The sequence below is a fragment of the Odontesthes bonariensis genome, chromosome 5, assembly GCF_027942865.1.
Source record: "Odontesthes bonariensis isolate fOdoBon6 chromosome 5, fOdoBon6.hap1, whole genome shotgun sequence".
Taxonomy (NCBI): Eukaryota; Metazoa; Chordata; class Actinopteri; order Atheriniformes; family Atherinopsidae; genus Odontesthes; species Odontesthes bonariensis.
The window spans coordinates 27,977,409-27,993,115 of NC_134510.1; the positions used below are offsets into that span (position 1 = coordinate 27,977,409).

The window sequence follows — 15,707 nt, forward strand, 5'->3', positions numbered from 1 at the left end:
CTTTATGACTGAACTATGAACTGAAAATTGCTTGATTTAAAACAGCCGGTTTCCTATGACCTCTTTGGCAATGTTTGACATAATTAGCAACTGGATGATTCACACTGACCTCACCCAGAGCAACATCTTAGACTGTTAAACATATTTAATTCAGTACTTTGTAGACTCGTTTGGGCAAAAACACAGTGAGCTGTGCGTTAGTCGAGCTTTCCCTGGGATTGCAGAGAGAACAGATACTCCTCATTTGGAATGAATCACACTCTCCAGTATTAAAGCTGTTATTGGAGATGTTTGTTCTGTGATATGTGGTGCAAAGGTCTCACCTGATGGGGACGTTTTTGGACTTAGATTTAATGGCTGACATCTATGAACTGGGTGTATAGATTAGTTGCGTTTGTATACATCTAGAAATAGGCTATACATTAACGCAAGTGCCTGCAGCTCGTTATTTTCTGAATTATAGGCGTAATAATGATGTTCTTACTCGACTTGGTTAATTGTTTATTTACTTTAGGTGTTGTCACGTCCTTATAGCACATTCAATGTTTTATTGTGTCACCGCCCTTTAACCTGTAAAACAGGTTATGGATAGGGGGAGGTATTTCCCTGAAATCCCTACATACTTCCTTCAACTTTGTGTACAGGAATGCAGTAGTTTGTGATTTCCAAAAACTAAAGATTGTGCTTTTGGATAGTATGCTGATAACAGTCCCTGTCCTAAGCTAAGCTTAGCTAGTTTCCATATTATAGATGTCTGTTTTCAGTCAAAACGAATGTATTCTTGTTTGAAAAACAATGACATCTGTAGGTTTACATACAAATAAATCCAATTCTACCCAATTTTAAAAGAAAGGAATGATGGCTTGGAGAATAGCACAGTAGAGAATGGCATCAGTGGGAAGACGACTGCCATCTAGTGTTGAGAGACCTTGTCTGTCTTGTCTGAATCTTAATTTCTTCTGCATACCAGCAGATTTCTTCTGCATTACAGCAGTGGTACATGTACCACAGTTTTGGCGCCAGCTGATTATTTTGAGAAGTATATTTGGAAACTTATATGTCCATAAATCCAGTGGTTTGTCTTCTCTAAACTGTCCTATTTCATGTTGCTCTCCCTCAGACTCCCCTTCATCTGGCAGTGATAACCAAGCAGGCAAACATTGTGGAAGCTTTGTTGAGAGCAGGTGCCGACCCCACTGCTTTGGACCGTCATGGCCAAACAGCGTTTCATCTCTGCTGTGAATATGTCCAGCGTGACTGCCTGTCTGTAGTGCTTTCTCTGTCCCCATCCACCACATCCCTGGAGATCAGAAACTTTGAAGGTAAGTTGTGATCTACTGTATGAAACATATATGAAATCTGTTTCTGCCAATGGCAGATTTAGAATAACTCTTTAGCTCTTCTCATTAAATGATTCAATCTGATAAAGTCTGTATAAAGTTTTTGCTGTGATTTTACTGTCCATCCATCCATTGTCAAACCCGCTTATCTGAGGTTGGATCGCGGAGGCAGCAGGTCCGGGAGAGAATTAGAGAGATTTTACGATGATTAGTTTAATTTCAAATTGCAATCTGAACATCAAGGACAACATATCAATAGCTGAACAGAAGAAACTTGACAGAACAGACAAACCGGATTTCTTGAAAATTTGGAAAACTTGCAATCTTGATGGTTTTCTAAAATGCGACAAAAATCCAGAGTCGTTTTCAACAGACACAGTTACAAAGGAAATTATTGTCTTTATGACCAACTTCAGTGTATGTACCAACATAAATTATCTAGGTTTTGATGCCACCATCACACTCAGTGTCTTTCAGTTACACTTTCTATTGTTTGGAAAATGAGGACACTAATTACAGCAGTTTTGTTAGAGGAATCTGTGTGCATTCTTGCTGGATAAAAGATTTAAGCTGCTAACTGCCTGTGGTCATCTTTGTCTTATTCTTTTCTTCATGATGTGTCACACATTTACTATAGCGGCTTAACAGGTCTGCCTGTCAAGCACACACACTCTATCTTTGAAACTGTGGTCAACTTGATGGTAGTACGTCTCCACAATTCCAATATTTGCCTTTGGCAGCCTTACACATGCAAGTCACCCCTGCCATGTGCACGCTCGTAACACTACAGATGCTGGATTTTGTCTAACCTTTAGCAATTGGAACTTGATGTTCGTTTTCCCAAAAGAAGCTGAAAGCAGGGACTCGTCTGACCACAGAACATGTGTCCACAGTCTTTCTGTCCATCTGAGATTAGCTTGGGCTCAGAGAACTCAGCGGCGTTTATGAGCAGAGTTGATATGGTTTCATTCTTTAAAAATAAGTGTAAGGTTAAATTTCTTGATCCACTGTTGGACTTAGCTGAGTGACAACAATTTTACAAACTACTCCTGAGCCCGTGTGGCATGATGAATTTTCATGCTACACGGGCTTGAACACGACACTAAAAACTGTGGTTTCTATCCCGTACCTTTACGCTTTGAGTTTTTTTTCTGGGACTCTTTTCACAATGTTATGCCCTGTAGATGTTGGCAAAATGATAGCTTGGGAAAACGTTTTAGTTTTTCCTTTTATACCCATCGCTGAAACCCTTACTTGTCAGTAACTGGTGAATGGTTCACACTTGGCACGTGGCTTTTTAACCTTTAACTAAGTCCAAGTTCTACAAAGCACTTTACGTGTTTCTCATACACTGATTCACACAGACACTCATATACCTACTCATGATTTAAATGGACTACAGAATTTATTCTGTACATGTAATTTGGTATACCAATACTTTAAATAACATATTTTCGCATCTTTTAGAGGATGTATTTTTGTAAACTCAGCCTTGGCTTGTTGTTCTCAGGTTTGAGCCCGCTCCATTTGGCTGTACGGCAAGGCCATCAGGATTTGGCTAAAATGCTGCTGGATGCTGGAGCTGACATCAATGCTATGGTCAGTCCCTGCTGCATGGTCTCAGCACTTTGGGTCTCAAAGTTGAACAAATTTGACATTTTTAATCTCATCATTCTTTTCTCATGCTGCATTTTTTTTTCTTCTAATCAGGACATCAAGAGCGGCCAGAATCCTCTCATGCATGCTGTGGAGAGCAATAATGCAGACATGGTCCACTTCCTCATTGAGGTAATGAGGTTGAGTAGGCAGGGGGGAAAGAGGAGACAGACAAGCTGTGACTCAGCTCTGCTTAATAAGGCTGTTTTTTCTTTTCCAACTCATAACGTTTGTCATTCTTTTCTAATTGATTGATAAGATCTCCAAAGAACTGTTGGAAAATATCCATAATTTACCTTTGCTGTCAGAGTTTAGCTGCTGTGCTCTACTTGGAAAATGTTCTTTTCTCTTTTCATCATCTTTCCGTCCCTCTTCTTCATCTCTTTCTGATCTAACTCAGCCTCACCATGGCCTTATCTTTTGTTCAACGTTTTATGCTTAACTGCATCTATTCTTGCTCTCTTTATGAATTGCAATCTTCCCTTTCTCTGTCACAGAATGGTTGTGATGTCAACAACCAGTCATACAGTGGGAACACAGCCCTACACATCGCCTGTGGTCGAGGTCAGGTGGAAACAGTGCGACTGTTGCTGAAAAGTGGAGCTGACAGCAGCCTCAAGAACTACCACAACGATACCCCGGTGAATGTGGCCAAAAACAATAAAGTAAGGAGATGACAGAAACAACCAATTACTTAAAAAATGTTATTGATAAAGACCTTGCTGAAATTCACATCTCATGGTATGGAGAATCTATTTACCTAAGTTACAGCAGAACAAATGCAAACAAATTCAAAACCTAGCTGAATCAGCTCAAAATAGGAGAGTAGGAAGAAGCAGTTGGGACAAGATGTGGAAAGATAATGTGTATTCCTCCCCCTAGTGGCCAAAATCTAAAGGATGCAGTGTTTTTTTCCACCAGTGCTATGTTGTTTGACACAGGAATTAGTACAGTGAATTGCTAGTACTCTCACTTAAGATCATGGCATGCACTAAACCTTTATGAACTGTAACTGTTTTTAGATAGCAGATGTGTTACGAGGGAGAGGCTCCAAGCAGACCAGAGTTCAGGATCAAAACTCAATGTCTGTCTCACCACATAGGAGCTACGTCATACAGAATGGTGAGAAAATTCATACATAAGATCACAGTAAAGTCCACAAAGTCACCAAAAAAAATGACAGTACTTCATTTTTACTCTTTGCTTCTCTTTCAGGGTCCCCATCTTCCAACCACAGTCGTGGATCTTCACCTTCAACAACACCCCACACCCTTCATCAAAGCGCTTCCCACTCGCCAAAGACTCCATCTACCTTATATCCCTTTTACTAGTTCAGTGTTACTGTTCAGTGGAACTTACAACTACCTCCACAAAGCCAGACATCAAAGAGACAATCACATGTTCCCCAGGACATTCAGAAAAGGAACCCCCCAATGTGATATCAGACCAACAATAGTCAGTACCTGGAATTACACTGAACTGGACTACAAACGAGTGATCCACTTGATTTCTTCTTATACTTCTTTTTCTTTCAACTGGACATATCCTTTAAAAACTAAGAGCTAAAAACTGCGTCCGACTGGAATTTCTAAATCGTCCAGGATTTTGCTCTATCTCAGCCTCAAATATGTTTACATCAGATTTGCGTTGCGTGTCACTCCCCACACTTGCTCATTATGATACATGCCCCATCTTCTTGCAGAGTCTCTGACTATAGAGAATTACCATCATTGGTCAATCGCCTTCTCTCTTCAAACATTCAATTGGTCAGCACTATGATGAGCACACATGATTTCTCTGATTACACCAGCACATGGCGCTGGAATCTAGACGAACTGCAGAAAAAATACCCATGTTTTCGTCTTGGTCGTGGTGCATGGGAAGCTCAGTGCATGACATGCAAAGCTATGGCCAACTTATTCTTAACTTATTGAATCTGTGGCCATATAAAGACATGTTTTATTTTTATTTTTTATATGTCTTTTTATTGCTTTATAAAGGGACAGATATTGAATAGAAAGAGTTAACACTTGGCCAAAAGTTCTCTTCTTAGAGTACATTAAAGCACCACATTGAAAGTTGACTGAATGCCACAGCAAGATTTTTTTTTCTCACAGTTACACTTTATTTAATCTTTGGCCAGAAAGGAAATCAAAGAAATAAGAAAAGTTGTTGTTTTATGTTGTGGAAAGTAGCCTTTACAGATTCAGTGGAAAAGTTCATAAGTTAAGGCCACAATGTTCTTAAAGGCCAATAAACCTCATTATCATACTGTAGAACCCTTGAGTGTGGACACATTTGTATGCATTCACATGGTCATGGTGCCACATGCATACACTACATCTCTCTACCCAGTAACCCATCGACCCACCCACCCCTGCTGCTGAGGCGTCCTCTTTTTCACAAACTCAAATCTGGTCACCCTATTACAGATAAAGAGTGTTTGTGAAGTTGCCAGCACATAATGGTAAATGGCAAACATGGTCCAAAGCTCAGTTAACTCTGAGTGCCTGCCACTGTCTTTCCTTTTTGATAAAAGGAAAGAATATATTGAAGAGTGGGGCTATGTAAGGGACTACGGAGTTCAAACAGCCATAGCCTTACCTGAACCGTGGACATTATCATTGCCAGTGAATTCACCACAAGGGTGCACCCAAAGTCTAATTATTGGTTTCATTATATTGATTGTAAATTTTCCCTTGAAGAAATTCTGCAAAGTCAAATTCCCTCTCTTTAACGTTTAAATAATTTAAATTTGTCCCTGGTACCATAAAAGTTTTGTTTAAGTGTGTATATATGCCTGTATGTGTGTGTATTTCTATCACTGTCAAAAGTTGTAGATAGTTTTTTTATATAAAACGTGTCCGACACCTTCACTTTTGTCATGTTGCCTGTTTGTCCCACTACAACTTTTGAGAGTTTGAAAGCAGAGCCGTGATTGGTCAGTTGGAGGTCCCCTTGGAGCAAACAACCAATCCAAAAACGAGCGCGCGGCCATGTTGAATTGTCAATATTCCGAGAGAAGGGACAAAAGAGTGTTAACTCGGCGCTTTTCTCGAAAATAGCATATACCAAGCCTAACTGAACTGCCAATTTAAGAGTCATTCAGGGTACAACGGGTAAGTCTTTAAGTGTGTTGGAGTTTGATTTTTCTTCTGCTCGTGAAGGGTAAGTTCTCTAGTCTTTGGTTAACAGGATTGGTTACCATTGATGTTAACCGATACGGGCAAAACACTAACCTGCGTCGAGGCTACACACTAGCATGCTACCTTTGTCATTTGTTCGGATTGACCAATAAACAGTGAACTAACAGGTGGCAGCCTATTCACACATGGTTGCTTTGTTCGCATTGTTCATGGATGATAAGTCTGAAGCAAGGTTTCTCTCAAAGTTAAGACCTAACGTTAGGCTGCTAGTTGAATGGCAGAAGCCACGTTGCTAAGCAAGAAGTTTTAACGTCCCTTTTATTGGCGCTCCTTAACGTCTTTAAGCTAGCGTTGCCGTTAAAAAAATGTCAACAAAGTGTTGAAAATATTTTACCCATGGGTCAATAATTATTTGTTTGGCTTACATTCCAGTTCCCAACTCATTTCTTACGCTACATGGTCTGTCAACTAACGGCTAAAAAAGAAAAGGAAGGGGGGGTCGGGTGGACTTCACCGTGACATATTTATTAAAATATCACAATGATCTTGGCATGGTTACTTGTTAAGATTTTGCTTTAGAAACCATTATTTGTTCTGTTAGATAACATGAATTTCATACTTATACAAAAAAATAAAATTACAAATATAAAAATAAAATAAAAACCAAAATGATTGTCCGAGTAGTTTTCAGATTAGCATTCATGGTGTTAGCCTTAAGTATTGGAAGAACTGAGTACCTTTTATTCAAATTTGGTTTACATTTGTGTGGTGGTGGGTTATTCGTGATGTTTGCATGTGCTTGTTTTTCCTGTCTTTTTTTTTTGTTTTGGAGGGGGTTCTTTGCACAACAAATGAGTAAATTATAACCACCCTTATTTGTTATTCATTTCTTGGCAGTATTTCCCGCCGCACTTTGCAGACTGCCACCCCAACTTTTTCTGCAGAGGATCAGGAAATCGGAACAAGATAAGACTTGCAGTTGAGAACTTGTGCTCAGTTTCAAATTTGGACTTTCCACGCTGAAAGACGTTTGGAGCGATCCCATTTTCCTTTTTGTCTTGAACCAGTATTAAAAGCTTCAACAATCACATTTCAGGACTCGATGTCACAGTAACAAATCAGAAGTTTGATAAGCAACAAAGCTGGTCATATTTTGCTACTAGCCCTTTTGAATGTTGAAACGAAGCACTCAAATTTAAATGGTGAAAAATTAAGAACATTCAGGATTGCATTAAGGATAAGAGCACATTGAAACAAACATTTTGAAAGAAGTATTTGTTTTAATCTCATTTTTTGATATTATTTATGGCTGTTTATCTCTCCCTTTTTGGAGAGTTGTCTTGTAAATAGAATTATTACTCTGACTTCATTTCAAGAAGTCTGAATGATTTTGTACACAGTTCATTATTTAAAAAGTACAAAAGAGAGGGTTTTTATTTTTTTTCAGCTTTCTTTTTTTCTTTCTTTCTCCATACACGGGTGCATTAAGCATATAGGGGCAGGGAAAAAGGAGCCAATATAAATCTTACACACTGTGAAGAATTGTCAGTAAAGTGTTGAACCCATGGCTACTGTGAGAACAGCAAAACCCCCATCACCAATGATTGGATTAAACAATCCAGCAAATGGGCAGCTCATGGGACAGACCAAGCCAGCTGGGCAGCAGTCAGGACTCCTTTCAACTGCTCAACAGCCAAGTGGCCCCCAGAAAAGAACCAGCATTCCTCAGAGCGGTGGAGGCATCAAGTAAGATACCTGTTCCATTTATTCTGAAAGAAATGTAACTTTTTTTCCCCTTTAAACTTAAACATGTATGTTGAAGGCTTTGAACCTCCCAGCCAAAAGCTGAACCAAAATATTTGAAGATGAAACATCACACAGTCCTCTCGAAGCCCTCCGTCAGGGTTTATTTCCCACTACAGCGCTTTTCTCACGGTTCATTTCAGTGTTACCAGTTATTATTTGATTACCATGACCTTCAGACTTGCTAGTTGTCTCGCAAGTCCCATTTATTTGTGAGTAAAGAAAATAATTTTTTTTTTCCCAGTTTGCGTTGCTGTCTTTGTTAGAATATATATGCCAGAAATGTTGGTTGCCATGGCTTAATGCAAACTCTTTCAATTAGGTTTGGTGATGAGTGGAAAAAGTGCCTGGATCTTCCACCAAAAGACACCAGGATGAGAACTACGGTAAGGTGATTGTTGGTAATAACAGCCATAATTTTCTTTTACACCAAGCCAACAATTGGCTGTTGGGTGCTTGTGGAGTGTCAGGGAACATGTTATGCTTGTATTTTTGGAACGTGTGCCCTGTTGCCATTATCAGACTCTGGATGTTAATGAAATGGTTAACCCTAATTGGCTGTACAGCTCAGCGACTGAGTGCAAGACAAGGAAGGCTGCAGTGACGACAGAAAGCTAACCACTAGCTTTGATATATTTCACACGCAATCTTATCTGATACTTCATGCTCACTCCTCCAAAACAAGCAACATTTTCACAACAGCATGACTAAAAGAGACATTAACCAACTGATGATCATGACCCAAGACAGACCAGCTCTGACGTTAAAGAAAAATACAAAGCATAATATTTATATAGGTGGTCCTCCAGTCTCCCTTTTTGTATAACATATGTGAAGCCTTCTCCTTCTGCGCTGCCAAACTGAATCCTCTTGTGCAGGAGCTGATCGTATGTCCTCAGTTGAAAATCATCTTCGCAGTTTGTTTAAACAGTGGCGACAGTTTGGTGTACAAGAACCCTAAGATTCAATGTTGCCTACTACTGATGTAATTGCCTTCTTAAACGGTAACCTTAAATGTTTCCACTGTGTTTTTCAGGATGTGACATCAACGAAGGGAAATGAGTTTGAAGACTACTGCCTAAAGCGAGAACTTCTAATGGGGATCTTTGAAATGGGATGGGAGAAACCCTCCCCTATTCAGGTAAATAAAGTGTTTTTTTTTTTGTTTTTTTTTTTTTTTTAATAAAGCCAGATTTGGAAATTTAGAATTCAGACAGGATGTCGTGAAGCTTCCATTCCAGCTGATCCATTTAAACGTTGAAGAGTCTGCATGGTTACATGCACAGTTGAGTCCAGTTATGGTTACAGTTGGATTTTTGGCCTTTAATTTGACCACTGCTCTTGACCCTGTATACACGCACAGAAGCAAAATTGTTTTATTGACTAAAGTATGATATTCTGATGCTTCTAACCTTATCTGTGGGAGATCATTGTACGTGTGAATACGGTCGAATTCTCTGCATAAATGCAGATGCATGTTGTCTTTGTTTTACTTGAATGGTGATTTTTGTCACAGTTCTATTCCTTTATGTGTTGCTTGTCATGATAGTTGACCCTGTGTCCAAATACATCTCTCTAATCCAGTTAACCATGCACATTTTCTTGTGTTCTCTGTTTCAATAGGAGGAAAGCATTCCTATTGCTCTATCAGGTAGGGATATTTTGGCTCGGGCCAAGAATGGTACAGGAAAAAGTGGAGCTTACCTCATCCCTCTCCTTGAGAGGATAGACCTGAAGAAGGATCACATTCAGGGTGAGTTTCTGCAGCAGTTTGACATTGAACACCCTGAAGGACTAACCAAAATTATCTACAGGACTATAGTACAGTCGACAGATTTGTTTCTCTAGTTCTATATTTTCTCGAGCACATGGTCAGGGCCTTGACCAGCGTGTGCACTGTTCTTACCAGTCCGAATATTTCTTTCCTCCGTTGAACAGTTGGATTTTTTTGTTTGTTTGTTTCTCCATGCATTTCATCAACCCTCACATTTCATCAGCCCCTCCCATTTCTGTCTCCACCCAGCCATAGTAATGGTACCAACAAGAGAACTGGCCCTGCAGATGAGCCAGATCAGTATTCAGCTGAGCAAGCACCTCGGAGGGGTCAAGGTTATGGCAACCACAGGTGGAACAAACTTGAGGGATGACATTATGCGCCTCGACGAGACGGGTAAATGTTTATAAGTATTTATCTAGAATTGATCTAAAGTAACAGCTTGTACATTTCTTTTTTTGAGCCTTATTTTATAAAATAATTGTATTTGACTGTAATATAAGATTTTCTGTGATTATTGTTGTTGTGATTGCTGTTTGTGCTTTCTCCAGTTCACGTAGTGATTGCCACACCAGGCAGGATACTTGACCTGATTAAAAAGGGTGTAGCAAAAATGGATAAGACCCAAATGATGGTGATGGACGAAGTGGGTTTGGTTAATTTGATCTCACTTTTATTCAGTAACGTTGACTATAAAGTTGGTCATCTCGTAACCCTGTGTATAAATACTCCTTTTTTCAGGCAGACAAATTGCTGTCTCAGGACTTTGTGGTGCTGATCGAAGATATCATCAGCTTCTTGCCAAGGGGTCGTCAGATTTTGCTTTATTCTGCCACTTTCCCCATCAGTGTGCAGAAGTTCATGGTGAAAACTCTCAAAAGAATATATTCAAATAAAAATGAAGACCTCTCGTATGATCTTCATGTTCTGAAATTGTGATTACCTTTTCCAGAGCAAGCACCTGCAGAAGCCCTATGAAATCAACCTGATGGAGGAACTGACGCTGAAGGGCATTACTCAGTATTATGCCTACGTCACTGAGAGACAGAAAGTCCACTGTCTGAACACACTTTTTTCCAGGGTGAGCGTTCAAAGCATACCTCTGCTGTTGCTAACCACTTGGATACTAAACCCTTACAAATGGCTGCATCAGTGTTGAGAGTAACTGATGTTTTTGCTGTTTGAGTTCCTTTTTATTCTTTTTATCATAAATGAAGTCAAGCAGCATTACAGGAGACAAATGTTCCTATGTGTACAACGTTTATGGATTGGGTGGCCTTTGTGCAGTATTGTAGCTCTCATGTTGTACAATTGATTATGTTTGATCAACCTACAATTGAGACTTAAATTGATCAATTCAACTCAATATCAGGATCATTTAAATGCCAATTAACGAGGAAGTGTGTGCATTTTTCACTGAGAAGGTTTTAAGTTAGTTCTTTGAATAATAAAAATAAATGTGCATCTTTATTTATTTTCCTCTTAAAGCTCCAGATCAATCAGTCCATCATCTTCTGCAACTCCACTCAGAGAGTGGAGCTTCTGGCAAAGAAAATCTCGCAGTTGGGCTATTCGTGCTTCTACATTCATGCAAAGATGATGCAGGAGTACAGGAATCGTGTGTTCCATGACTTCAGAAATGGACTGTGCAGAAACCTAGTCTGCACAGGTAAGTTTAAGAGCATTTTGAAATGTGAAGTGGAAGTTTTTTTTTTTTTTAGATTTTATTTAGCTAAGATTAACTAAAGGACATGTTTTCTTGCAGACCTGTTCACTCGGGGAATTGACATCCAGGCAGTAAATGTAGTCATTAATTTTGACTTCCCCAAAAGTGCAGAGACCTACCTGCATCGTATTGGCAGATCAGGTACAGATGAACATGTCGTACTCTGAACGAATAGATTTGTTTACAAGTACTGTGAAAACCTGCCACAACCAGATTATCTTCATACACCGTCTTCCCTTTGCAGGACGATTTGGTCACCTGGGTCTGGCCGTCAATCTGATCACTTCAGACGATCGCTACAACCTGAAGAATACAGAGGATCAACTGGTCACTGACATAAAGCCCATCCCCGGCAGCATCGATAAGAGCCTGTATGTGGCAGAGTTTCACTCTGTTGATCCAGACGACGATGATGAAGAAGAGGTTGCAAAGAGCAGGGAATTGGGAGCATCCTGAATTAAAGGTCTGTATTTCTAAAAGCTCAAACAGCTGTGATGGAACTTTAGATAGTTGTGATAGGGCTTCAGCTGGTGAACAGCTGAAAGATGTAGATGAAATTTGAATGCAGGTCACATTTTCAAAATGACAATTGGAGTAATTGGGCCTGATGCCTAACCCTGTGTGGGTTGTGTTGAGAGAGAGAGAGGGCACAAAGCTGTCTTTTGCCAGTGTTAAAGCATCAAGTTCTAGTTATTTACAGTATATAACAGAAGGGATTTCACGTCTGTGCAATATCACTAAAAAGTGAAATTATTCAAACTTTAACTTCAACTCTTGCCTCTCATTAGTTGACAATCTCTGATTTGGCAGGTAACATCTGCCCTCCTCATAACCAATGATAACTATCAAAAATGTGGATCCACAAGTAGAAACTCAAAGCAACACAAGTGAATACACCTGAGATCACTGACACAAATTGCTTGTGAACACCAGAACTTTCTTATACCAGTGATCCATCTATTTGGATGTCTTTTTCAGAGCAAGCAGGCATCCTTCACTGTTTCTTTACTAGGGAGGGGGAGGGGAGGGCCCCCTGCCCCAGTTTCACTTGTATGGGAAAACACTTGTTATCCAGTTAATCGCTTCTGTTGCATACTGTACCTGACAGCACTGGGCCTTCTCTTTCATTCAATAATGAAGACCGGGTCAAAAGCAAATGAATTGTTGAAAACGTGGATAACAGCAAAGGAAAATAATTGTAACTAATCATTACCACATGTATGCTCTGTCATTTTTGTTTAAATGAATGAAAAACATTTTAATTAGGTAGACAGGAATTAGATACATTTGAGCTCTCATCCTGTTGAAGCAGAGCAAATACTCGGTATCTTGTCAATGGATTGGATCTGCTTGTCAGTAAGAAGATTAACTTAAGTTTTACAGGATTTAAAGTGCTGTCCTCTTTGGACGGCACTACAGTAGTCGAGTTAGATTTGAACAAAGCTGATCAACACACACACTGCCAACTGTCTGCTGCTGGTTTGCAACTCTTAACACTCCACTGAAATCTGAATTTCTAATTCTGTCTTTTGCTTTTGTGGTTTATTGTTTCAGGAGAAATAAAGTGCCTGGCATTTGTCAAACACAATATTGGCTGCAACAACACACAAGACTTGAGTGAAGATTTTTTTTTTTAACTTTCATCAAACTGTTTTTTGTTTTTTTTTATAGATTTTTTGTTTTTTCTCCCAGATTAAATTTACAGCCATCTCTATTTTTTCTCTGTACGTGAGCTAATAAACTGATTTCCTCCACTGAAACTGCCTTAACCAGTTCAACTTTTTGCCTCTTTGCTGGGCTGTTAACTAGCATATAGACTCCAATAAAACCTATGCACTCTTAGCAATAGATGGCAATGAACTTCAAATTGGTGCTTTGTTGTAATATCGTAAATGTCAAACCAAAGGCGGACTTTGAGGAAGGTGCTGATAATGAACCAAATTGTCCATGTTCCCATCCTTCTGAAATGCCTTTTGAGCTGATGGTTTGAGCTGCAACCTGAAACAAATCTACACTAGTACCTTTTAATATTCAGAAGGACCTATAGTGTTTCTTTCAAAGCAGCATAAAGTCCTTGTGACATGGATTCAGAATGGTTCTGGAAAGAAATGTCTGCAACACCGTACTGCCTTTAGTTGAGTCATGAAAGGCTGTGATGGATCTGTCTTCTATGCTGGTATTGTTTAGACAATTGGAGTACACTGGACTTACTGGGTTACTTGTAATGATATGCTCCTTTGTGTTTCATATTCTGATAAGAATGCGATCAAAGGGAGACTGTGACCATAAAGTGATGTGATGCCTGGTCTGCAACATTCCTCGTGCATTATTTTTTTTTTATTTATTTTTTTTTTTTTAACAATGTTTAGTTAATATCTAAAAGCATTAAGCTAAGAAATTCCTGGTGTCACTGCATCATTAGACCCTTGAAGCTGAATTGATTTGCATACATCAGATTCATACCCTCCCTTTTTGAACGATGCAGCAGAAAACATTTGTAAGACCAACCTATGCTTGTTTTTTTTTTGTTTTTTGTTTTTTTTTTTTTTTTTTTGTTTTTTTTTAATTGTCTGGATTTGTTTACGACACATTATCTGTGCTGCAGTTTAAGTCTGCTTGAGCCAACCTGGCCATTTCCCTCTGACCTCACAATTGCTAGGCGTTTGCTGCCCCTCAAAGGTGCTAGTTTATGCCGTACATTCTGACATCTGTGCTAATTCCAGGCTCCAACAATCACTCCACATACAATTGCAGTACTTCTTTTCTTACATTTTACGTTTGAAAACTGGATAATACGACCAGAAGTGTATGCTTTTATACATGAAGTTGTTGCCAAAGCATTTTTTTATTTTTTTAGTTCAGATACTTATATGAACTAACAGGTGCACCTCATAATGTGACCACTGCCTACTGCAATAGCGGAGGAAGAATAAGGCATACTACTTGGGATTGTTCTTCGAAAAGGGAGTTAAAGTTGAATGTAGATGGACTGCATAACATGGAATCAAATCTCCTGCAGTATTCCAGTTTAAATGGACTGAAATAATGTTGCTCATTATGAACTTGGCTGTGGAAATGACTGTAAAGCATTTAGTTAAAACTTGGGCCTGTAGCAGTAGGCGGTGTTTCTCAGGTCTCGGTTGGTGTTGAAGAACCCGACATGACAATGTGTCTTGGTTTAAGTGTTGGGCTATGCCCAATACCAGTTCTTCCCTTTGGCCCAATCTTTCCCTATTATATAGTCAAGACTGTGTCCCGTTTTTCTCATGGAGATTAGAGGTAGCAGTCATCTGGCCATCTAAATGGCTTCTCAGTTCCTAGTTGAAGGGCTTTATTACAACTGTCCAGTGATTCCAAAATAAGAGCCAGGATAACCTACTCAGCAGTATGTAAGATGGAGGAATAGGGCCATGGATTGGAACTGGGATGTAGTCTTATTACTCCTATAAGTACCTTAGACTGACATCAAACTCCTACTTCGTGGACGTCCCCGGCCTGAAATTGGTTGCCATTTTACTTACAATATAAACAATCACTGCTTGTCCTTTTCAAAAGTGAAACCGCAGTCAGAAGGGAGTGGTCGTTTTTCTATGTTTGATGGAAAAATACATAAAAAAAATTGAGAGGAAAGAATCACAAGCCTGAAGATCTATAAATATTTTACAACCATAAATGATTGACTTCAGAACATTGTTTCAGGTAAATACATTTGAAACATGGTTTTTCTCTTCTTTTTACGGGCAGGGATTGGTAGCTCTGATTGGTGCTCTCTTTTGAAGCACCAGCGGTGGAGATTTGTTATTTTCACTGTGATAATTTGCCTCATAGCTGCACTTAAATGACACGTGATGGTAATGTCCTTTGATTTTTCTTTGTTTTTTTTTCTTTTTTTTTCTTTAAACCTGTGACAGTTTTTCTTATTGTACACACCCATGACTTGATGAGCGAGACATTAAGACAAAAGAGTGATAATTTTCAGTGAACTGTGTCGATGCCTGTGCTTAAACCAAATAAAATTCAGCAGACTGACCTCTCCTTTGTTTTTTGTTTTTTTAAATGTTCCTGTTTTTCATTGTTTTCTTTGAGGTAAACATGACTCAAAGCACTGAAATGGTTAGAAATGTTATTCTGGTCACATGTTTTAGGGTTAGGGATGATGTCTTTACACATTTCTTCCCACCCTAATCAGTTATTGTTCAATTTGGTGGCTTTTAGTCTGAAATCAAAAAACCTTTTTCTGCTTGTACAATAAATACCATACA

General features: G+C 39.1%; 2 protein-coding genes across 2 annotated transcripts in view; both read left to right on the plus strand.

The window, feature by feature from the left end:
• Positions 1-5,872, plus strand: part of bcl3 (BCL3 transcription coactivator) — a 28,463-nt gene extending 22,591 nt beyond the window's left edge. Inside the window, exons 4-9 of the mRNA XM_075466725.1 lie at positions 1,121-1,322; positions 2,851-2,939; positions 3,051-3,128; positions 3,494-3,661; positions 4,019-4,118; positions 4,212-5,872. Coding sequence (XP_075322840.1) covers positions 1,121-1,322; positions 2,851-2,939; positions 3,051-3,128; positions 3,494-3,661; positions 4,019-4,118; positions 4,212-4,327 — 753 coding nt within the window. The 3' untranslated portion in view covers positions 4,328-5,872. The remainder of the gene's footprint in view (positions 1-1,120; positions 1,323-2,850; positions 2,940-3,050; positions 3,129-3,493; positions 3,662-4,018; positions 4,119-4,211) is intronic.
• Positions 5,873-6,008: 136 nt separating this feature from the next.
• On the plus strand, positions 6,009-15,475 carry ddx61 (DEAD (Asp-Glu-Ala-Asp) box helicase 61). Its single transcript, XM_075465958.1, has 13 exons — positions 6,009-6,115; positions 7,040-7,888; positions 8,268-8,331; positions 8,982-9,086; positions 9,569-9,698; positions 9,969-10,115; positions 10,271-10,365; positions 10,461-10,583; positions 10,672-10,800; positions 11,208-11,388; positions 11,485-11,586; positions 11,690-11,908; positions 13,000-15,475. The coding sequence occupies exons 2-12, from the start codon at positions 7,707-7,709 to the stop codon at positions 11,899-11,901; spliced, it is 1,470 nt and encodes a 489-aa protein (XP_075322073.1). The 5' UTR covers positions 6,009-6,115; positions 7,040-7,706; the 3' UTR covers positions 11,902-11,908; positions 13,000-15,475.
• The last annotated feature ends 232 nt before the right edge of the window (positions 15,476-15,707 follow it).